Genomic DNA, 25,024 nt, shown 5'->3' with positions numbered 1-25,024 from the left:
CGTGTGTGGTAGTTGTGTTAATGCATGTATGTCCACATGTTTACTGTACATATGTGTGTGAAAGAGAGAGACAGAGAGAGAAAGAGAGAGTGCGTGCATTTGTGTGTGTGTGTGAGTGTGTAATTAAAACAAGTGATTTTTTTTTTACACACAGATTATCCCTCTATCCCAGCTGGTCAGAGTTGGATTTGACCACCCCGACAACCAGAGAGAGGAAATCTCTTTGGGGCTAAATCCAAATTGGCACCCTTGATGATTTTTTTCCAAAGTGAAAATGTGGCAGTGCTCAACTATTAACTTGAATTTGTCACTGAAATCTAAACATAACAAAACATTTTTGCAATACAACCCACTGATCCTGAAGAAGACAGATATGTGTGCTAGAGATAGAAAATACACACAAATGCCAAAAAAGGAAGATTCCAGTTTCTTTGGTTTTATTAATTTTTATGGCTGTGCACTATTAATTACTGGATTTTTTTGGTGGTTAGACACGCAGCAGCATTACTGAGTAGTATTTATTCAATGAATAGATGAAATCATTAATCAGCACAGACCATTTCAGCTACATTGTTGAGGGGTTTTATGTGATTGTACTGCAATTGTGGAGGCATTATAAACAAATTCAAGCTTTAAAGGGCAATACACTCACAGGGACAGACAGCCGTGGAGATGCAGAGGTTTGCACATCTGTCCTGGTTTTTTTTTACACACATGGTCTCACATGGAGAGATTTAACTGCACCCTGTCTTGTAATGAGGTCAAAAAGGCTAACTGGTTCTTCATGTGAAAATGGAGAGACACTGTTTAGAATTTTACTTTTAGTACAGCAAGGTATATATTTAAAACTAAAATTATATTTAAAATGTTAAAATAAGTAAATGTCAACGTGTTGAAAAAAACATGTTTCATCCAACTATTTGAACTGTACTGAGGGTTGGAAAATCCAAAAATATGGAAAAGAGTTTTATTACCATTTCATAAAACAATCCATGAAATGATCAACCTAAATGCAATACAGACAGTCAAGTTCTCAAGGAAAGTCTTTTATATAAAAATCAACACAGTATATTTATATAATTTGATCGTATCTTGTTATGGCCGTCATGAGAGTCACTGAAATGGTCTTTCAATATAAATACATTACAAAAAATTGGTAAAAATTAGCTTTACATACTATACACAGCCTTAAAGTTCTTTACACAGTTAATTACAAAATGAGCTTTCAGTGCATTCATGCTCTTCCAATCCACATCCATCAGATCAAATTAAATGGTCTAAAGAGATTCAGAGACGTGTGCGGACAACAGTGAAAATCAGGCACATAATTCAGGGATTATTAGGACACACAGCTTAAGTTAAACTTGTTATGTGCTAATAATTAGAAATGGGTTTGTTTTTCACATAAGAAACATATTTGTTCACGTTAATATTAGTATATACTGAATAAGATTATAAGAAATTGTGCTTTTCTTTATGACTTTGTGTCACAACCTGAGAACACTGGATGCTAATTCAAACAGGGGCCATATTTCTACCATCGCATACTGTATAAAGTAACTTCATTTAATAAAAGTGCATATGAGGGAACAATTTTATTGAACACACAACTCATAAATAAATAAATAAATGCCAAACATTAGATACATATTATTAATGCATTCTTTTGTCTTAAAATTAGTTTAATATATTTTTTCTTAAAATGTAAAATGTTAAAATTTAAAAGGAACATTTTATAAGCAAGTGTTAGCTTTGGTTAAAATTATTTTAGTAACACCTGTTAAATAGCTTCATTGCAGCTACAGTCATGAGTGCAAAGTCACTCCACAATATGTTCAATATACTCAATCTGCTTTTAGTTTGCTGGTCTGTTGCTTTATGGTTACAATATGTTGGTGAACCAAAACCTCTGAGCATTTAACATGTGTAGTTTGTATCAGTATTAAAACATCTGGACGTGTACAAAGGAATTTGTATTTGCAGAAAATGTAAAAAACCTGCAGACCATGTTCCCAAACATATTTTTTCACAAACACAAATCAGTAATATACATTATAAACTCTCAAATGATGTTTTCTGGGAGAAATGTTGCTGATGTTAAATTTGTTTTCTGTTAGCTACTTTACTTTGTTGGCTACTTTTGCCAATGACAATAATTATTTTAGAGAACTTTATAAATGTCTTTATTTCTTTTGTTCTGTTTTGCAGGCTACCATGTAGCAGGTATCCCCTTCTGTTGTCTTGGTCAATTAGGTGTTGTTATTTGTCCCTTTAGTCACTCTCCCGTCCTTATAGTAATTTTTGCTGATACAAATTTCACTGTACAAGTCCTGAGGAGGTTTTGTAACAGTTAAACTAACGTCAACTGTAGTAAAATCATTTCTGAGAATGTAGCTAATTTGCTAGCCTTCTAGCTAGCTATTCAGCTAACAAAAATCCACATTTCTAGGAGTGGCAAAATATCATAGATCCAATTAGACCATTCAGTCACTTTACAAGTGTTTGTTGTGTACAGTTGTATGATGTCAAAAAATAAACAGATATTGCACTGCAAGTTTTACTTAATGAAAATAAATAAGAATTTAATATTGATATTTAGTGTTTACTGATATATTTGAAAAAGAACTGCAGATTATGTGGTGCTTTGATTGAATATAGGTAACACATCTTAGCCCATGTTTATTATTTGTATACATAAAAATATATATTTTTTTATCTTGATGTTATAAGCTATCTGCCAGATGTTAATTTTTAAGAGGACAAGTTAAACTTCAGAGTCCTCCTCCTTTCATGGAGTTTGTGTAACAAAATTTACTTCTGGATGGTGAATTTAAACAGAGGCTGTGAGTTACTTTAAATATTGCATATTTCCTCGGCATCTGCTAATATATATAAAAAAGTTCATCTCTGTAAACAAAACAGACAAAAACCACACAAACACTCTCCACACAATCGAGTCTCAAAGAAAAGTTTCTTCATAGTTTTCACCAGGCTCCCCAAGTTCAGAGTCTCTGGATACTGATCTGACAACCTCAGAGAGGTCACTGGCTGCCCTGGTCACACTGTCATAAGATGGTGGTGAGGACATTAGAGTGTCCTCTGTTGTCTGTACAACCTCCATCCCCACAGGTCTATAGTGCTGTATCAGGGAGGCTATCAGGCCCTCCCTTTCTGGAGCATTCTCCACATCCACAACAGTCTCAAAGTTTATCTGTCTGTAGAGGTAGGATGCCTGCTTCATTTGCCGGCGCACCAGGTGCCTCCTGTAACTCCTCTGGATGATGATTGCGGACACCTCCTCCAGTTTGCGGCGCAGTGTGGAAGTGATGGGCTCGTGGGAAATCTTGGATGGGTTGGTCATCATGAACTTCTCCTCCATTTGCTGCTTGAGGGCGTCCATCTCACCCGACTCACCCAGGACACGCTTTGTGAAGGCAAACAGGATGTCCAGGCAGTGGATCCTATCGCCGCTGACCATGGGAAGGTCCATGGAGATCAGCTTGATCCTGTTGGGCTTAGCTATGCGCAGCGGCTCCGACAAAGTGTCAGCAAAGACTGAAAGCATGGAAAACTCAATGAACTGTGTGGCCTCAGAATCAAACTTCTCCCAAACCTCATAAAACATTTCAAAGTCATCCTCGCTCAGTGGCTCTGTACTCTCCTCTGTGGCAACGCTGAAGTTCTCCAGAATGATAGCTATATACATATTTACCACAATGAGGAAAGAAATGATTATGTAACTGACAAAGAAAGCTATGCCCATTGAGGGGCTGCCACAGTTTCCCCGGGTGTTAGTGCCAGTATTGACAAAGTTACTGTCACACTCTTCTGGGGGGCTGGACATTATAGGACTCAGGAGGTTGTCCCAACCGGCCGAGGTGCTGATCTGAAAAAGGCAGATCATACTATTCCCAAAGGTCTCAAAGTTAAACATGTCGTCAACCCCATCTTGTTTTTTCACATAGGCAAAGTTTGCCATACCGAAGATAGCATAGATGAACATGACGAGGAAAAGCAGGAGGCCAATGTTGAACAGTGCTGGCATGGACATCATTAAGGCAAACAGTAGAGTCCTTATTCCTTTGGCTGCACGTATAAGTCGAAGTACACGTCCAATCCTTGCCAGTCTGATGACTCGAAACAGGGTCGGAGACACAAAGTACTTCTCAATGATGTCTGCAAGAACAATCCCTGAAAGGACAGAGAAAGACAAGGCAAGGTTAGTCTCATTGCACAATGACGCAAATGATTAAAATATTTAATTAAAGGAGCTGTAAGCAATATTTTTATGTTAAAATAAGTTTTAAACAGCTCTCCATTCTAAAGGCTGTCACTGGTGTAGAGAGTTCAGTCAATAACATGGATCCCTCCTTTCTACAGTAAGCAGAAAATACATTTCACGTTCCCACTTTATACAACCAGGAGAGAGAACTCCACCAATACCCCTTTTCCACCACCGTGAACCTAGTGCAAGTTCTGAGCTGGTGAAAATGGCGGTTCAGAGTTGGTCCAACTGGAACGTTCTAAAAACTGGTTTACTTTTCCACAGGCTAGAGAGCCATCAAAGAGTTATGTCATTGTATACATATGCTACCATTTGTAACCAATGTTATGCTAGCTGTCTAGCTAGCTAGCTGTTAAATAACACGTATCACATCAGTGTTATTAGACTCAAAGGTAACATTAAAGTTATGAACAATGTTTTACAAACGTTGATGCGAGTAATTAGTAGCTATCCTTGTTTGGGTAATGTTAGCTGACCAATAGCTAGCTAGCTAGCCAGCTTATGTTTATGACATCTATGTGCTAAACAGCTAATAAATACATGACTGCCTGGCCACAAGGCAGCCCCAGCCCTTGTTGTAAGTGGTTGTTAGACCAGTGAAGAGTTGGTGCTGTGAACCAGTTTTCAAGGAAAATGGGTGAAAGAGGTTTGACGCACCAACCTAAAGCAACGTTATTTGACAACTACTGGGAATTTCTCAGGATCGCTTAGCGCACCTTTAACATTGTATCAAATGACAGAGGTAGCGACAAAAACTGTTCACCTGACTCTGCAGGTCCCTTCAGTTCTATGTAGCTTTTTAGTGTGTTTTATATGATATCAATATGTACAGTAGAATGTACAGTAGGCCTAGATAAAAGATACAAATTAATATCTCCTTTCTCATAATGTTGAAAAGATATTCTGCTAACAAACAACAGATAATCCAGTGGTACTGAAAATAATATAACAACACAAGTATAATCCCCTTGGCAGCGGTAATACTTAATGAGTTATCTCTTCTTTGCAGTGTGTCTCTACTTACCTATAATCGAGAGAATTATAACCACAAAATCAAAGATGTTCCATGCAACTGTGAAGAAATAACAACGGAGAGCAATGATCTTGATCAGGCATTCAGTGGTAAAGATCACAATGAAGACCAGGTTAATCTTGTTGAGGATGGACTCCATGCGCTCTGACTGCTCATCCGTTTCCACCATCATGGTCACCATGTTGAAAATGATGAGCATCATGATCATGATGTCAAAGGCTTGCTTGGACACGAGATCGAAGAAGAAGGCTTGGAGAATGTTCTACGATTGGGAAATACAAATGGCAAATCAGTGACATTATTATTTACTGGGTGTATACGTATATGCATATAAATAATTGTGTATATTGTTTTATTTTAATTTAACTTTGATTCGTCTTATATATAATTTTCTTAAATCAAAATGTAATTATCTTATGTTCTACGTGTGCATAGCATGAAGGAAATTTCATTTCATTGTGCATCCTTGTACAAATTACCTTGAACCTCATCATTAGTACAATATTATCAAGAATATTAGCAGGCAGGATGCAAGGTTAAGGTTATTAATACAACATCAAATATATAAGAAAAAGTATATATGAAAAATAGGTAAATATGTATGAAAGGATGTTATAAAAATATTATTGTACCGCAGGCCTTGGTATTGGTTTTTGGGGCTTTTTAGATCCTAACTTCTTCATCGCGTTGTAGTACTTCTTCTGTTCTTCAGTCATGAAGATATCCTGTCCACCTAAGTAAAGGCAAAAGCACCTAGGATTATTTTTAGAGGATGCTTACACATTCTTCAGTTAGTAAGTTAGTTAGTATTTTCACAAATTCCTCATATTTAGTTTTTCCCTGGAGAATGAAATATGTAAAATATTTTAAATGCATGTCTGTGTATTTGTAGTAGCCACTGAATTGCATTCATCTTGTACAGGTACAGAATTACTTGTGTTGTGAATACTCATCTTTCTTTTCTGCTGATTGAAATTGTCAATAATTACACCGATGAAGAGATTCAGGGTGAAGAAGGAGCCAAATATGATGAAAATGACAAAGTACAGGTACATGTAGAGGTTGATTTCTCTGATGGGTTGTTCTTCCACCTGAAAGCAAACAGTTTTTATATGTCAGCTGGTTGCATGTTCATGATGTAGGCCCTGGAAGTAGGTAGACATACTTACTCCTCTTGAATCAACAGCTGCATGCATTATTTCCATCCATCCTTTAAATGTAGCCTATAAATACAACGCAATATTACACAGCATTACTGTCTGAGCACTGCATTGTTTTGTGAATAATCAACTTTATCTATAGAAAAAGATGAAAATGAATATTAGGATCACATTAATTGCACATTCCTAAAATGAAAGTATGTTTGACAAATTTGACTCTAACAGGGTGGCAGACTCACCACTTGCAAAAGGGAAAGGTAGCCAAGTCCCACGTTATCGAAGTTGACCTTCACTTTAGTCCAGTAGAACTGCGTGTCATTCATACCGAGGCACTCTGACTTGTTGTTGACTGCAGAGACATTGTGGATGAAGCCTGTTCTGTTCACACACTTTCCGAACTTGCCAGCGAACAAGTTGACCCCCATGATGCTGAAGATGAGCCAGAAGATGAGACACACAAGCAGCACGTTCATAATGGAGGGGATAGCTCCTATAAGAGCATTCACGACCACCTGATGACAAACAGATATGATACAAGTTAGTCCCACAGCACTGAGGTTAGCCTGGTGTTAGATCTCTTTCAGTCTGATTATGAAGCTAGTTGTTATTTAGCTCATGATCTGATACTTTTCTACTCCTTCCTAAAGAAATCTATATTAAAGGTTCAGTGTGTAACAGGATGAACTATTGCCAGAAATGGAATATAAAATTCATAGGTATGTTTTCATTAATGTATAATCACCTGATTGTGTGTTGCAGTCGTTTTTATCTACAGATGGAGCAAATCCTCTTCTACAGAGTTTCTACAGTAGCCCAGAACGTACAAACCAAACACTGACTCCTTTCGCGTTTTTCATGGCTACTGTAGTTTCTCCTACATGCTTGGAGTGGTATTCAATTTGTTGCAGTCTGCAACTTCACTGCTGGGTGCCACTAAATCCTGCACACTGGTCTAAATCTAATTAAGTGGAAACATGCCTGTATGAGTTGCAGTAGACCCGTAAGTTTCAGAGTTATGATTAACAAGTCTGCAGCTATGCTAGCAGGTCTGTGATGCACAGTGTAGGGCAGTAACTCATTACTAGTAATAATATCCCAGTAACTAGTAGTGTAACAAATTACTAATACATTTCAGTAACAATATTACAGTTACCCTCCCAGAAAATAATTAGTTACAACATTACTTTTGTTGGTACTAATCCAACAATCCAATCAAATCCTTGGATTATTTTTTGTAATCATGGAGGAAAATAGTTTGGAAGATGGAAATGCTTACATTCAGCAGCTGGAAATATTCCATTACTTCTTTTTTTTAGCAAACAAAACTGGGTTTTAAGCGTTGTAAGTCTGGATTTTGGGGATAAGGGTCATTATTACCAATTTTGTGGGGAGTAGCAGAAAAGTAATATAGTCTAACTAATTACTGTTGGCAGGGAGTAAGAAGTAAAGTAATAATATGACTTTTGAAAAGAGTAAGAGTAAAAATTGAGTAACTATCCAAACACTGGCGATGCAGCACTCAGGCACAGTGATGCTTTGATCTCAATGCTAACTTCAGCATGCTAACATGTTCACAATGCTAACATGCTGCCATTCAAGAGGTGCAATCTTCATCATCATTAGTCTAGCGTATTAGCATGCTAATATTTGCTAATTAGCACTAAACACAAAGTACAGACTAAAAGGAATTTCAATACTTTACTGTTTGCAGGCATTTGGTCATAAACCAAAGTCTTAGACAAATTAAAAGTTTGACCTGATGATGGCTAGAGGTAAAGTGAGGGGATCCCCAGAGTCAATGGGATTTATCCTCTGAGTACCATGAATGTTTGTACAAAATTTCATGGCAATCCATCAAATAGTTTTTGAGATGGACCAAAGACTGAAACAGCGGAAGACCCATAACCGTGCTCCGAACTTAATGTACAATAATCCTGAGTTTAACCAGCAAGTTACTAGGCAACAGAACCTCTGTTGTAAAACTTATTTCTCACCCGCATGCCCTCAAATCTGGACAGAGCTCTGAGAGGTCTCAAAGCCCGCAGAGTCCTTAGGGACTTGATTGCAGCAAAGTCAGAATATCCCAGTGAATTTGCAACCAGGCTTATCAAGGACACCTACATGGAGAAAGACATGAACACTGTGAGAATCATACAATTCTTTTAAACCTTTGGGGGGAAAGTAGCTATATATTTTTGATAATACAAGAAGAACAAAAACATTGTGAAAAGCACTTATTAAAGTAATATCACATAAATATTCTTATCAACACATTAGTCAAGGAACTGCATATAGTTTCTGAGCAATTATTTTACTTATAAAGGTAAAACTAATACTAATAAATACAGGTAGAAAACATTTGAAGAGCCATATTTTAGACTTTTTGCATATTTTGGGACATTCCACAGTTAGGAACACGGTTACATAATTTTTGAGATTTAGTTTGGTTGTTGTATCATCTTTTAGCAAATTTAAACTTCCACTCTATTCTACATCCAAAACAAAACAAAATGGTATTCCGCTGTTGAATGACCCTTGGATGACAGCTATGAATGAAAATGGTGTGATAAAAAAATGAAAGAAAATTCATGTCATGACTGATGATGACAAAACACAGACAAGTATGCACATATAGACAAATAGAGTCCATGCATGCATACTCAGCTATATATGCATATTAAATATGTATATATATCAAATAGAGTGAGTTTTATAAAGAATTTATATCTGTCTTTGCCAAATTTGTTTCCCAATTTGCATCCAATTGATCCAATAAGTTAATTAAAAACAATTTAGGACCAATAAGGCCCCAATGGTCTGTATTTCTTTATAAAAGTCTATTTACACATGTGTTTGTCCAATATATCTAAAGAAGATACTCAAAGAAAGTTTATTCTCGGACAAGAGAAGTCTTTGGCTCCAAGAAAGTACAGACGGAAAAATACATAACCACAGTAAAAGAAAGGTGGTACTTTTCATAGAGAGAAACAAAAGGTAGGTAGTTGCAATGATCAACAGGATTTGTCTTTTCTTCTACACAGACGTAAAAAATAACCCTCAGTACATGAATTAGACACAACAGTTTAGACATGAACTCAACCGGTGCATTTCTGAATTGACAATGAGACTAATAATGTCTGTTAAGCAACATTTGTAAAGGTTTAAAATGCTCTATAAAGAACACCAGATCTTCTGTAGATAAACCTTAGTGTACATGGCACTGCATTTGTTTTTGATATAAAAGCCAAGGTCCTGAAGTAAGAATGACTGTTGAGTAGTTTTATAGCGCAACAATTTTTTTTAACACATTTCATAAGAAGTTCATTTGTTTGGAAACAAGACGGTGGCTTTTGATATCACAACAGAAAGCACTTACAAGTGAAGAAACACAGAAGCATTTGTGATGCAGATGCAAGTTTCCAATCTCAGAGCCCATACTCACCTGGAACCTGCTAACTACAACTTACCCTAACAATAGAGCGGTCTGTGGAAATCTGTGTAACAGCAGGTGAAATCAGAGGAGGTCAAGTCAGGCCTCAGGCTGCATGCCTCGGGCACTTTGGATGTCTACACACTATAGCGCCACATCCATTTTGCCCAACAGTTTACATAAATGGTAAATGGTAAATGGAACTGTACTTGTATAGCGCCTTTCTAGTCTTCCGACCACTCAAAGCGCTTTTACACTACGTGCCACATTCACCCTTTCACACACATTCACACAGCGATGGCAAAGCCCATCGAACAGAAACTAACTCATTCATACACACTCATACACCGATGCATGGCATCGGGAGCAATTTGGGGTTCAGTATCTTGCTCAAGGATACTTCGACATGTGGCAGGAGCCGGGGAATCGAACCAACAACCTTCCGATTAGGGGACCACCCACTCTGCCTCTGAGCCCCTTTATATGGAGGCGACTTACAAAGTATGACATATGACTCAAATTACTGGAGCACTTTTTTTAAATTTGTTTGGCAAATCCTGGCATAAAAGCAAATGTGAAATTGTACAATAAAACAAGTGTGTGAATTAGCAATCTGTCTGTTTCTATTAAAATGTGCTAAAACAGCTGTTTGTTTGTTTTAAAGTCCCCCTCCACTCAAAAATGTGTTTTTCTTCTTGTTTCTACAGTTGGTTGGATCTTCACTGTTTGAATGATGTCTGTGCAGAGTTTGACACTTAAAGGATGTTTTCACATTCATCTGCTGAAAGTTTCTCTGTGCTCATTCAAAATCTGATTTTAAGAGGCGGGGCCTACGAGCATGATTTGTGACATCACAATTAATTAGGAAGTCAACCCTGGTCCAGTATGCAAAGTGTGCTGAAGAAACTTGAAGCCTCGAGTGCACATCCACTGAGAATGGACTTTACAGTGAAGGACGAGACATCTTAGAAATTTAGAAATGACCAGAATTTGCATATTGATAGTTTCTGGAATTTATAATGAGGTAGAAGGCTTTTTAAGGATTTTAATGTGGAAATTATACTTTTTTGTGGAAAAAACACACCAGACACACATTATTTGTATGTATGCCGTAATACATGTCTGGATGGAATAGGAGTAACAGATGATAAAGGGAAGCACAATTTCAGTCAAGAATGTGGTTAGTTATTGCAAAGCATAAAAAGTGTTAAGTGCTTTCCTATGAATAATGAGACACTTACCAAGCTTTAAATCCCAAAGACTTGAAAAGGTACATTCAGGGATTACAGTTCAACCTGCATTCTCAACATGTGATTTTTAATTACCAGCATCCTTTCATGTTGTGTAACCATTGATGTAAGATGTATCCCCACAGCCCAGCCTGATGAACCCAAGTACCCCTTTATCACCAACACCCTTTATGTTAATCTCAAACTAGAAGCTATTTAAATAGTAATGTTATAGAAGTGGATATAAAAGTGGATCTTACAATATTGTCATTCAATTGAACTGTCAGTGTTTAGTTGGTTTGGTCAAGTTTACATTCGTACTACAACCACATAGAGTGGCAAAAGCTGGACGTTTCAACAGTTTATCCATTACTTTGAGACAACTATTTCATCTCCTCTGCTTTCTTGCTTGCAATAACATCTAAATTCATTGTTATAGCTGACTCAACACATTAATGTATTTTTTTAATTGAATCATTAATTACATTTGTACTAAGTGCCTCCTGGCAACAGCAGACTTGCCCCCTGGGGCACAAGTACCACTGGTTGGGAGTCACTGATATAATGTGATAAAAACATGCGAGGTACAGTAAAATGTTCACTTACATCCACGATAAGAAAGTCGAGCCAGCACCAGTAGTTGGTGAAATACTTCTTGAAGCCGTATGCAATCCACTTGAGGAACATCTCCAGCACAAAGATGTAGGAGAAGACCTTGTCGGCAGACTCCAGCACCACCTTTACAACTTTTCTCTTCTCAATGTAGATATCTTCAAATGCCTGCAGCAGAAGAGGGACAGCAGTGTGACCACCACACCACACCACTACTGTTGGTTGAAAATACAACACGTGTGTCTGGAAATTTCTGTGTTGCTTTTCAATTCCAACGGAAATGACAATCAGACATTGCAGTCAAAAATAGTGTAAATTTTTTACAGCTGTATTGAAGAGTATGGGCTACGCCAGAATGTAAACAAACCAAAATGACAGTTGCTGGTGCATTTACATGATGTTTAATGTGCTGCAACTGAGCAGCTAATTGTTTTTGTCTAGAGTGCAAACTGAAGTTAGCAGTGCACCTTCCTCCTGTGAATGTTTAATATTTATAAAATAATAAATTTTATTTACAGAGCGCTTTTCAAGGAACACAAAGACAGTTTGTCTGTTTGGTGGCTCTTTCAATAAGCTAAGATTAGCCAGTGTGACCGACTGCTCTGCCTATGATAGGATGCAAATAATGCAAAGATTTGACATTGCTAATGGAAATCTGATGATTATTACTAGAATAGGAACCCAACAAATAAATATTAATATAAATTTCTCCCTTTTGGTTGAATATTTTTGGTCAAATGTGCACACAGGGTAAGTCATTTACAGAGCACATATGTGTGCTGTGACAAAAACACACAAAAAGCAATATCATTTCAGTAGAACTTATCTGAAGGTATAATTGTAATACAGAAAACATTTGTTTTATATACAGAAATTTTGTATTATAATTTTTCAACAAACTCAGCATCCCACCTGAGAAAACATACTGCTATCAACCAATTATTATTGGCACAGTCCACCATTCCCAATTTAAACTGGTTCCCTGTGCACAAGTGGGAACGATCAATCTATGAGTTTGTCTGGCTGCACTGTAAACAGACACACCAGTTTCTCTTTTGATGTATTTCTCACAAAGTAGTTGCTCAGTGAATGCCCCCACAATTCTGAGAAATGTTGTATTAAAGCACACAGCTGTTACCACCAGGGACCACAGGTGACACCAAATCAGTCACCAGGGCTAAAATCTATGAGGATTATACGGGTTTAAAGTGTGCTTTAAATGTATTTCTAAATAAATAGAAGTTATAATAATTTAATTTTTTCTAATGACACCTAGTAGCCGTACCAGAGCCCCGCTGCTGAGCAGGATCATGAAGATGATGAAAGTCTCAAACCAGCTGTGTTCCACAATCTGGTAGCAGGTCTTCCTCAGTCTCCACCAGGCCTGAGCCAGACCGCGGCTGGTATCGATGTTACAGCACTGACAGTGCCTCGAGCAAACTGAGTGGGAACCAGCACAGATTACATGAAGGAACTGTAAAGTAATGTTGCTTTGATCAGTATGTTCATAGTTTTATGGTTACAACTCTTAATTCTTGATTCTCACATTCTGGGAAGCATTCCTCCGGCTCCATGCTTTCTTCAGCCAGCTCCGATAAGTCATCCATCTCATCTTCAGGCTTCCTCAGATCCACCGTGCTGCCCTCTGATAGGCTGACCATCTCCTGCATAGTGAGAAGTGAGAATCTCTTATTTATATTGTCATTCATTTCAGATCCATTATGTACTTGACTGGTCACTACACCTGTCCCCTAAACAAGGAATCAGTGTATGAACCACTTCTTATATAAATGTAATAGTTGTTTGTTTTGGTGGATTTGGCAGGAGTTTTCCATCACCTGTCAAAGTGAAAAGACCTGCTGTGACGTCATTGATTGGATCCCGTCCATCTGTGCAATATGCTTATAAGTTTCAAAGCAAACAGAGCAGTCTGGCAGCATTTATCTGCCCTGCATTCTGCGTGGATTCATCCTATCAAAGCTAGCTCACCTAGCTGTACCGCAATGCCTTTCAGTCTCTTCTCAGCCTTAATACAATTTTGATGAGATTTTCGTGTGTTGTAACAGCAACATATTTAACATGATTTATAGGACAGAGGTGCAGCTTCAATCCTATAAACCGGTACAAAGTCTAATCCAGCATTAAAGAGCATCCACAAGACCTGGAGACCAGATTACCAGAATTACCAGTCGTAGTGCTCGAAGACAACATGCACAGATAGAATTTGGTTTAACACTGTTGATTAATGATAATTATTTGTATGCAGTTGGGATACAGGTGGTCATCACTCTTCTTAAAGTGCTCTACTTTTTAAAAACTGTAGTAACAATTTATTTCTAACTTTTTAATAACTATAATCATGCCATTTTTCGTGAGTATTTCAAGGTCCACACATGTAAAATGTATCCTTCTATACTGCTGAGCAGCTGTAGATGCCAGTTAAGCTGATGGAGGGCTGGAGGAGGTTTTTTGTTTTTCATTTCCATTTTCCCTGATGCCTAATTCTGGTGTGGTGTGGAGCGGAGTATGACAGGGAAATAGGAAGAGAGCGTGCCAGACTGCAGCCCGCTCAGCTCAGCCTGGCCGTGCCTGGCTCTGTTCAGCTGTGTCAGTATAATCTGCTCTACAGGGCCTGGCTCAACATCTGGCCTGCTGCTGTCGCTCTGCCAGATAGGACAGAAGCGACACATCCTCAACAAACCTCAACAAACACACCCACAGGACACTGAGAGATAGAGGAAGCCAGGGGGGACGGGAAGGGCGAATAAGAGTAAGGCAAGAGGAAGATACAGGGAGCTTGATAAAGAGAGACTTAAAGAGAGAGGGAGAGGCTTAATTAATACGAACAAGTCAATAAGAGAGAGAGAGACTTAGGTGGTTAGATGGTCTAATGGGTCATAGCAACCAAAACTAGGTCCATCTATGTGGTGATCATAATATTGATTCTCTCAGCCAGTCACACAGCTTCTTTCGTATTTAAACAGCCTATTACAGTGGTTTTAAAGGAATAGATGTCCAACTATTCCTTTGGGAAATACGCGTAATCACTTTCTTTCTGAGAATTAGATGAGAACAGCAATACCATTCTCATGTCTCAGACCAGCCGCTGGTTAGCTTAGCTTGGCACTGTCAAAATGTAACAAAATCCACCAACCAGCCCCTCTAAAGCTCACCAATGAAGACAATATATCTCCAAATCCATACAAAAACCAAAGTGCAACCTCACAGTCATGGCAAGACTTCATGCACCCATTAGTCTGGTTCATAAGCCCCAGTAAAACCATAATGTGTTGTCTTTACTCATCGGTTGTTGTACGGAATAAACAAACAGGATATAACCTGTTAATTAGTGAGCTTCAGAGGTGCTGGTGTAGTTGGATTATGCTTCTTGTCAACAGAGTCAGGCTAGCTGTTTCCCTGTTTCCAGATTTCATATTTACAGTACAGACAAGAGAGTGAGAGAGATCTTCTAATCTTAGTTTCAGGAAGTTTCCCAAAATGTCCCAAACTGTTATCTTTAATTGCTCAGAAAATGGTAGTCTGTAATTGTCTAATAATACTAATAAAACAAATACAAGTGCTAGTTTAGTTACCTGTGTCAGACTTATGGTGCTAAGTATCCTTAGTGGTCCCCAACCCCAATCCCTAAATGCTCTTACACTTGCATGGTCCATCCACACAGGTGTTATTAATTATGATACCTCATGAAAACCTCTTCAACAATCCTTAATTAGTATCACTGGAAACACCTGTGTTTACCCTACTATTTCATTTCAAATTGGCTGCTGTGAAAAAGGTCAAGGTTTTAACTTGTAATAGCAGAAAAAGCATTGGTTATATTAATAACAATAACAAGGGCTCTCTGCTCTATTCAAGTGTTCCAGTAAGCCATGAGAGTGTGACAGTGAGTCAGCATGCACAATACCAGGACTCTGAAACCAAAGCAGCTAAATGGAATTCAACCATCAATAATCTTCTTATTTACATTTTTTATTTTTTTATTTTCATTATTTTTTTTTTTTTTTTATCCGATCCACATGCTTGTCCAACTATCTGAATGATGTTATGGTTCACAGCAAGGGGTTGAGTCAGCAGGTGGCTAACAACATCTTATCAGCATTATAACACGATAATAATGTCACAATGGCTGAGGTACAAGACACTGAAACCCTAAACGGGAAAGTGTAGTAGTCTAGGCAACTCCACACAGATAAACTGTCCTTGCATCATCTTCCACAGTCAATAAAAGTGTGCTTTGTCACTTGGACAGTTTGAACAATTGCTAATGATGTAACACATTAGGGTTTAGTCTGGTAGATACATTTTTTTATTATGGTCATACTTTCCGCATAACAACTCAGATTTCTGAGGAGACTTTCCATATTTATGTTAACCCTTAATAACTCAGTTGTTCAGGCTGAAATAAAACATCTGGATTCCAAAGTTATATTTGTCTCACCATGGTACTGGTATATAATTAGGACATTACGGAGCCATAAAGAATTAGCCATAATGTTTTTAGTATGTCTTAGAAAGTAAGAGATGTAACACTGCTAGCTACATTTACATTTGCTAGAATATATTTATTATATTATTATAAATTCATTGTTTTTTTTCTATTTTTTCGCCATCCCAGCATGCACCAGACAGGAAGCCCTTTAAATGTATTAAATATGGTTACTTGAGTAAATAAGCTGATCACATAGACAAAACTATTCTGGTGGAAAATACCATCCAAAGACCACCACAACATTAAATCACAAAGGTTCAGGTACATAGGTACACATACATATCTGGAGGTGAAACACATACCGGTTTGTTGTCTTCATCCTCTGATGACTCAGAAATCTCCTCCTCTTCCAAAAACTCCACATCTGACTCTCCAGGTGCGATGGGAACAATGACAGTCAAGTTTGGGTTTGTCATGTAGGTGTCCCCCTCTGGTATGATATACTTCTCCCCGTAGCGGCCAAAAATTCCCCCATTGCTTTCCATGTGATTTCCATCCAGCTTAAGGGCCTGACTGGATTCTTTGGTCTTCTGATTTTGACGCTTCAGGCTGCGGTTGAAGAGGTCTGTGACACTTGTTACGAGCCAGGAGACACCGATATTGATGCGGGCGATGGCGATCTGAATGTTGTTCAAATCGCCATCTTCGTCTGGAGCAGAGAGGTTGTCGGAGCTGAAGGAGCTGAGCAGCAGGGCCAGAAAAAGATTCAACACCTGTTGACAGATAGATGTTGTTACATTATATTTGATCAGTACATTGTTCTCATTTTATAGCCATTTACCCAGAAAAAAATTGTTTTTACATTGTGCTTATGTCATGATTAATCTTTCTTTACAAATCAGAGCTTAGTTTAGCCTGTGAGGAAGGATAAGTGCAGCTAATGCATGGCATGATATCCCACATATTTTGTCAACATTGGCAAATCCTGCATTGTAAATTCAGGAGGATATTCTACCCAGATATGCTCAGACACATATGGCTTCAGACTTTGGGTGCTTTCAGCCAAACTGAACTCAAGTTTCCAAACATCCACCTCCCAAGTAGAGAGCAACAGCATGAAGCACATCTCTGCACAGTATTGTGTGTGTGTGTGTGTGTGTGTGTGTGTGTGTGTGTGTGTCAGTGTGTGCATGTGTGCTGTGCCCAGTTGGTAAGGATCATCTTTAGCCACTAAAGTGGCCAATGGTCAGAGATGGGGAGTTGGGGAGTATGGGCAGATGATTAGTGATGAATGCCCTCCAAACTTCTCACTCCTAAGCATCCTGGATAATCCCTTGGATAAACAGCTTTCCCACGATTCATGTGCAGAGGAGGTTTCTGTCCATTAAACTCTATAAGGAGCACTGTTGTGATCTGGTCTTTGCTCTAACAAGGCAACAGAGTCACTGAAAGTATATCCGGCAATTGTAAAACAAGAGAGACTGCTGTGTGCTCTTTAAGTCGTTTCACCAATCACCTTGTTTGCAGTGTGCTACTGAAAGAGCAGAGCTAATGGGTACCATAAGGGTCAGAAGGTGTGAACTGGAGTGCAGCATCCTGGGTAATGATGATAATAATGCTCTTGGTTTTTGGTGTGATAAAAAAGACATGACCCTCCAAACTCTCTGGTTGAGTGGTGTCATATGTTGCAGAGTTCAGTTGTTTTTGTTTAACAACTGTTCTATTGTATGATTATGACTTATAGTGTAAAGAAAATGAAAGGGTTGTTGTATATATTGTCAGGAAATACATGAGAAGAATTATCCATCCATAGATATTTTGTTTTAAATAGCACCATCTTTAGACCTGCAAGAAGCACAGCGTCAGTCATCATCCAGGCAAAGACCACCAACTATTTTAACCAAAAAGGTTTTAAAACATTTCTGACCGACAGATACATTTCAGAGCATAGGATTAAATGTGAAACAAACTAGCATTTAATGGCAATGAGACCAGAGGGCATGCTGGGAACAGGTGTTGGAAGCAGATCCAACAGGAACTCCAGACTTAAAGCCTTGCTCCATTTTCTCAGAGGCGCAACAGGGTTTTAAAACAGCTGTGCGACAGAACTGAATTGATTGTACAGATGATGCTCATCTTCAGTGTGTAATTTAATACTATTCTAACATGTAATATAATAATGTGTTAAAATGAGATGGAATACCAACTAGCTGATAGCACAGACATTTGTTTCTTGTTTGGACTTCCATAATATAAATCTCTTGCTAATTTCTGTTGTGACTCAACAAGCCCTTTGTAGAAAAAAAAAAAAAATGAAAAGAAATCCTGAAAACGAATTAGAACCAAAAAAATCCTGATAATAATAAAATAAAAACAAGAAGAAATAGTGCTACAGAAACAGACTACAATACTGTGTGATTTTATATATTTTAAAAATAACGCTACACTGACCATAAATAAATGCTGTGACTGCAGGCGGTCTGCGCTTCCAGGATTTTTCTAATCTGTTCTCATTAACGTTAGTTTACAGGACACAGCTGGACAGCAAATCACCATATGGGTGGACCAACGAATTTACGTATCCTTGCTATGGCAGCAGTTGTGTACAAACAGAGCTCTCACACACATGAACTATTTTCTATAGAAACAGCGGCATGCATGATTGTTGTAAGTTGTGTTTCATCCTGTGTGAAACTCTGTACCTGCTTTTAGGCTAGAACGACAGTGAGAACACTCTGTGGCCTTGGCTGATCCTTTGTACAGTCCTTAGGTCAGAATTTCACCCACAAGGCTTAGTTCATTAACAGCGGATAAAACATTCAGCCCTGCTGGTCATGAGGCAGCGGCAAAGCTTCTCCTAGCGCGGAGTGTGTCTGTTGTGGCTACAGTTTGCACGACAGGTTGCGCAGATAATACATATATTACTTAGGAGGGACAACAGATGGTTTATACGTCGTTCAGACATGATCTGTTTTGAAGTCTGCTAATGCTAATCTGCAAGACGGTTAGCATGACGCTGTGACAGAACCACTTTCTCAGTGACTAACGCATGTTAAAGAGCAACTAAGGTAGCTACACAAAATGCATCATGACGAGCCACCAACAACTGTTCAAGGATGTCCCATCCTCAAAATAAGGAATCACCAATCCTCATGGGTGCAACGTAATCCCTGATTACTCTTGACATCATCATTTGGATTTGACTGCAGTTCCAGTTGGTTGCATTGATGTGCAATTGAATTTCTCTCTAGGCAGACTTCCTGTTTTTTCTATACTGTTAAAGAATTAGGGTGTTAATATTCTGTATTATTGTTATTGTCCACAAACACCCAAAAACAACGATGTGTTAATTTGTCTTTCAATACTTTCCAACATTCCCAACCTATTTTTGACTCTCAACCCCAAGCCTACTGGCTCCTACTAAAGATGTAAATTGGTCAGTGATATAAACTTTCATTTTAAAAAAAGATAGATAATCTCCTTATACAGCAGGGCACTGGGGATTATAGCAAACATTACTCTACATTACACCATGTGATGTTATATATTTTCAGCTTTTGTGTGCTAGCGAGTATTTTTTTTAGTATTGAGCCAAAATAAACTACCATCCCTGAGTTCATTGCAATGAGGGAAAATGTCACCCAGTGCAATGCTGTGGCTGACTGATGTGTATTTGAAAGTTTTTGTATAACTATGGAGCTCTATGACAAAGAGGAATACTTTATAGGCTTTCGCTACACAGTCAATATTTGTTGGTAAGATCAGTTCAGTGCTGGTTGGGGTCATGGGACTTGTTGACAGAGATTTAAAATCATATAAAAATCTAAAATTCAATACTCACCACCAAGTTCCCTATGACCATGACCAACATGAACACCAGGATACAAAGGGGCTGCCCGGCAACTTCCATACAGTCCCACATGGTCTCGATCCATTCGCCGCACAGCACCCGGAACACAATCAGGAAGGAGTGGAAGAAGTCCTTCATGTGCCAGCGAGGCAGCTGACAGTCCATGGAGATCTTACACACACAGTCCTGGTAGTTCTTGCCAAACAGCTGCATGCCCACCACAGCAAATATAAAGACAATGATGGCCAACACCAGCGTCAGGTTTCCCAGGGCGCCCACAGAGTTGCCGATGATCTTGATGAGAGTGTTAAGAGTGGGCCAGGATTTTGCCAGCTTGAAGACTCGTAACTGATAAAGAGAACAATGTTAGGGGAAACAAACAATGCTGCATCAAACTGTGTTGATATTGCAATGTAAGACTTTATAGACTTTAGAAATGTATCTTTTAGTATTATTTGAGCCAGTTTTATGTTCGTAGATATTGTCTGACTGTTGGCACAAAACAGACTGCTATTGTTTGTTTATTAATACAAAAAGAAACAGGAAAGTGCCATGATGCATTTTACACATAAAGAAATGTTAGTATAGAATTCATTTTTGTTTAATCTACTATATAATAGTATATATTGTATATAATATAATAAAAATGCAAACAATGGAATAAATGTACATTAGTAAGAGTTAAAGATTTCTGTTACCAGTCTAAAAGATCTCAGGACAGACAGCCCCTCTACATTGGAGAGACCCAACTCCATCAGACTGAGGCAAACAATGACGCCGTCAAAGATATTCCAGCCCTGTTGGAAGTAGTAGTAGGGATCCATGGCAATCAGCTTCAGCACCATCTCAGCTGTAAAGATCCCACTGAAAACCTGCAATACGGGGACAGGAAAAGGTTTTCCTATTTAAGTTGAATATTACTCTTCTCCAGTTAAAGCTGCATGTAGTAATATTTGTATATGAACAATGGACTTTGTTGCATGTAGTACAGCTCTCATCAGTCTTGTTTCCAGCAGCAGTCAGATTTGAAGAAGGTCAGTGAAAAGCCCCATTATAAACTCCCGTTCAGTATCAAACAACAGATAGACACAGTTCCTAGCTAGTGAACATAGTGGAGCATTTAGCAGCTGAAGATATATTTCCTTCATGAGTTTGTGGAGAGCAAAACAGAGATAAAAAGAAAGAAAGCAGAGTGGATACTTCTTCACAGGACTAAAAACAAAAGCAACTTAGTGAGGCATTACTTCCATCTGTCTTCTTTTAAGCAGGTTTTCAACTTGAAGAAACTGTCAGTTTACAATCTACCAGTAGGGGGAGATGGTAAAATACAAATGAGGGAATCAGTCCCACTTCCTGCTAAAAATTGTCCCTCTTACCGAGGATAATCACAAATAGTCTAAAGCAGAACCTTTGACAAAGGATCAACATCGCCCTGTTTGACACAGTTCCAAACAGCACTGGCTATATAAAACCCAGCTGTCTGATACAGAAATACATTATCTGAATGAATGCCCTTCGTCTTTACTCTTTACTTTCTTCTTAGTGAGGCTTTCAGTCCCCTTCAATGCTAATCCAACGGCACTTAGGAAAAAGTGTGTCAAGCACCGGAAACATGCCCACCACTATCATTAAAAACCCCTTACCAGATTGCCCACTGAAAGCATCGTGTTGAACTCATCAGTCATGGGGTAGTGCTCCAGGGCCATGAAGAGGGTGTTCAGCACAATGCATATGGTGATACCCAAATCCAGGAAAGGATCCATCACCATGCACTTCACCCACTCCTTCATCTGCAGCCACCAAGGGCAACAGTCCCATATCAGGTACTTCCTGGCGAATGTGTACCAGCAGGGATGGCACTTCTGCCTCGACTCCTGCAACTCTGCAAAGAGACACCAAGGTGAACAATTCATCTGCAGGCCTTTTGTTGAATTCCATGCTTGCTTTTCCTTTTGTTTAAAACACCAGTGGACATAACATGAAGTCTGCTGCCTGAGCATGTCCTACTGTCCTACTCAGAGTTGCTAGCTTCAATCTGTAATAGTGAGCTCAATATGAGAGTGGTATCAATCTTCTTATATAACTCTCAAGAAAGCAAGAAAGTGTATTTGGCAAAATGTCAGACTATTCCTTTATTATTCAAAAGGACTCACCATCCATGGCATCACTAAGGAAGCTGACAGAACTCAGCCCTCTTTTCCTCTGTACCGGAGGAGGCTCGGTCACTGTTGGGGAAGGCTGGAGGAGAGTTCTGGGAACTGTGTCCTCTGCACTGGTGGGTTTCTGTAGAGACAAAACACCTAAAACTTAAGAACAAGGCTGTCTTCTTGGGCCGTCAATCAGTTAATATCAATGTGAGTTTATTCCAGTGTGAGAGTGCTACATCCTAATAAAAGCATCTATCACTCACTGTGTCTTCCCTGACTCTCTCCATGCTGTGAGCAGGCATGGAGGTGGGAGTATGTAGGCCCAGAGTGGTGACTCCGTTCTGGTCCAGGGAGATGTTGAGCCGGCCATTGACATTCAGGCTGGGGGTGAAGATCTGGGAGCAGTGGCTCCGCACACTGCCCGTCCTTCTCTTCCAGGGTGTTACTGTTGAGTTGGTGCGACTCCTGAAGACATCCCCATGAACGCTGTACTCGTCATCCCCGAAGTCAGCCTCTGAGTTGTTGCGCACCCGGAAAGAGCTGAAGATGCTGATCTGGCTTCCTCTCCTGGTGCTGAGGGGGTGAGCGGAGAGCGTGGCCAGCAGAGGGTGGGCTGGAAAGGGAGACAGAGGAGGCTAGAGAAACACAGAGGATACATTAGCTCATATGCCTTGTAATCAGAACATCAAAGACAGAGAAATGTTTGAGTGTTGCATGACGTACCATTGGCTCATTGTCCAGTGGTTCCAAATTATCTTCATCAGCAGCTTCCTCTGCTGTTTCCTCTGACAACATCCGGTGCGATCTTCTTCTTCGGCTGCTGCTTCGACGTATGCTGCCAGTCTTCAGACAAAATGGAGACAACTCTGGGGACAACACTGAGTCTGTATCCTGCGCTTGTCTTTTTGCTGCCAACTTGACACAGAAATAAATTATGTTATAGCATTTTTTTTGTTGTTGTTGTTGTTGAAAGCATGCATGAAAATTGAAACCGTTTTGCTGACTGACACCTACTCGTTGCTCTCTGCGAAGGTGCTCCATAGCCAGCTGAAACTCCCTCTCCTTCTGCCAGGCCTCAGCGATGGTCGCCTGATTCTGCTCCTCATAGGCCATGGCAACAACAGCCAGGATGAGGTTGACCAGGTAGAAGGAGCCCAGGAAGATTACCAGCACGAAGAAAACCATGTAGGTCTTCCCTGCTGAGCGCAGTGTCTGGGGGAGCAGACATAAAGTCATTACAAACAAATTCCCATGAGTCATGTTTTTGTAGTTCCAGAGATTCTGCTACAGATGCTGTAACTCTCCGTAGAGCTGAATGATTTGGATGATAACTGTCTGCGGGTTTGTCACTATAAGTAACTCCTTTCACATTGAACACAGTCACTTGACTCTCTATTAATAAAATCTCAATATAATAATAATAATAATACATTTCAATATTACTGTAAGTTCACTGACTGCTAATGTTGCTTGCCCTTATGGATCACATTGTGAAGTGTTGAATCAGTGTGCCACCCAAATTATCAAAGTAGGCAAAAATGCTATCATGACAAATAGAAATGATGGCCAGTCTAAGAAAGTAAAGAATATAATCCAGGTTGTAAACAAACTGAATGCTCCTTTAAGATTATTTGACATTGCGTACAACTAGCCTACAATATTCTACTGTGTGTTTGTGCATCACTTTGAAATTATGAGGATTTAAGAATATGCATTATTATTTAAGGGGCACACAAATCATCACAGAATATTGTTAGATTAAAAATGAGGTTCAAAAATGGCACCTGGTGAAACAGCTTTTCCCAGTAGTCTTGTGTCATGAGTCTGAAGAGGGCCAGAAAAGCCCATCCGAAGGTATCAAAACTGGTATATCCATAGTTTGGATTCCTCCCTACTTTTAGGCAGTCAAATCCATCGGGACACTTCCTGTATTGCACAAACAGTTGAAAGGCAGAGGACACATGATAATCGGACAACAGTGATAAACAAAGGCTGTCTACAATTTAATCAAAGGCAGCTGGGACAGATATAGCTATGGTAGCGTGCAGGCTGCTTTACCAGAGTACAAAAAACCTCCAGTATCTACATGTAGCCCTGTGGCCTTTGACTCCACAGGGTAGAGAAGTGGATGAGTGAGTAAGTACATACACTGTTATCAACACCATTATTTCAACTGAAGAGGCCTCTTGAAATTCGTTGCAGGCAGGAGCACTAAAATGCACTGGAGTAAAGGGGATTATGCTGAGCCAGATGGATATCAAATTGCAGTTCAAAAAATTTCAGCTCCATGCCTCCATCTCTGATCTTCATTGTCAGCATAGTGGCATTACAGCAAATATTTAAGTCCAGCAGCTGAGAACAAGCTGGACTGCCATGTCAATCTGAGTGCAGAATAATTTCGTAATGGCTGGGAAACAGCTGGGCGGCAGAGCGCTGCTGTGGCAACAGCTGTAGTTCTCACCGACCGGCCAGCTGAGCAGGAATTCTCACTAATATCCAGCGACATCTTCCTGTCAAGATGTTCCTTCCCTCTGCTGCACCAATCTGTTCATCTCTGTTACTCAATATGACAAACATGCACACCCAGAGGGACTGCAAATTGGTTTTACATATTTTAGTCCATTAACTGTATCTTGTTGTTTTCTGAATACACTACTCTTAACCATATGTTTTATAGACTGACATCCTACGAAAGATTTGTTTTATATTGATTCTTAAATTGTAAGCAGTTTAAAACTGGATTTTTTTTGCATTTAAAGAAAATCCATCAACCTTTTGATGCAAATAAAGAAAAAAGGAAACTCGTGGATTTCTCATCACAGATTGAT

At 39.1% G+C, this 25,024-nt stretch overlaps 1 protein-coding gene across 2 annotated transcripts in view; it reads right to left on the bottom strand.

The window, feature by feature from the left end:
- Positions 1-953: 953 nt before the first annotated feature.
- LOC127377884 (sodium channel protein type 4 subunit alpha B-like) overlaps positions 954-25,024 on the bottom strand; it is a 41,416-nt gene continuing 17,345 nt past the window's right edge. Inside the window, exons 9-27 of one of the 2 annotated variants that reach the window (XM_051426295.1) lie at positions 23,981-24,122; positions 23,211-23,408; positions 22,920-23,111; positions 22,460-22,831; positions 22,203-22,332; positions 21,693-21,931; positions 20,748-20,921; positions 20,041-20,397; positions 16,562-16,972; positions 13,296-13,413; positions 13,035-13,189; positions 11,744-11,917; positions 8,473-8,595; positions 6,718-6,990; positions 6,488-6,541; positions 6,268-6,409; positions 5,951-6,051; positions 5,310-5,580; positions 954-4,191 (exon numbers count right to left, since the gene is read on the bottom strand). In XM_051426295.1, coding sequence (XP_051282255.1) covers positions 2,960-4,191; positions 5,310-5,580; positions 5,951-6,051; positions 6,268-6,409; positions 6,488-6,541; positions 6,718-6,990; positions 8,473-8,595; positions 11,744-11,917; positions 13,035-13,189; positions 13,296-13,413; positions 16,562-16,972; positions 20,041-20,397; positions 20,748-20,921; positions 21,693-21,931; positions 22,203-22,332; positions 22,460-22,831; positions 22,920-23,111; positions 23,211-23,408; positions 23,981-24,122 — 4,858 coding nt within the window. In that variant the 3' untranslated portion in view covers positions 954-2,959. Of the gene's footprint in view, positions 4,192-5,309; positions 5,581-5,950; positions 6,410-6,487; positions 6,542-6,717; positions 6,991-8,472; positions 8,596-9,945; positions 9,973-11,743; positions 11,918-13,034; positions 13,190-13,295; positions 13,414-16,561; positions 16,973-20,040; positions 20,398-20,747; positions 20,922-21,692; positions 21,932-22,202; positions 22,333-22,459; positions 22,832-22,919; positions 23,112-23,210; positions 23,409-23,980; positions 24,123-25,024 lie in introns of those variants that run through there. The other variant, XM_051426210.1, reaches the window with a different exon arrangement.

This window comes from Dicentrarchus labrax, unplaced genomic scaffold (assembly GCF_905237075.1).
Source record: "Dicentrarchus labrax unplaced genomic scaffold, dlabrax2021, whole genome shotgun sequence".
In the NCBI taxonomy this organism is placed as follows: Eukaryota; Metazoa; Chordata; class Actinopteri; family Moronidae; genus Dicentrarchus; species Dicentrarchus labrax.
Note: the sequence above shows the minus strand (reverse complement) of the source record. Positions and strands in the feature narration are given on the sequence as shown.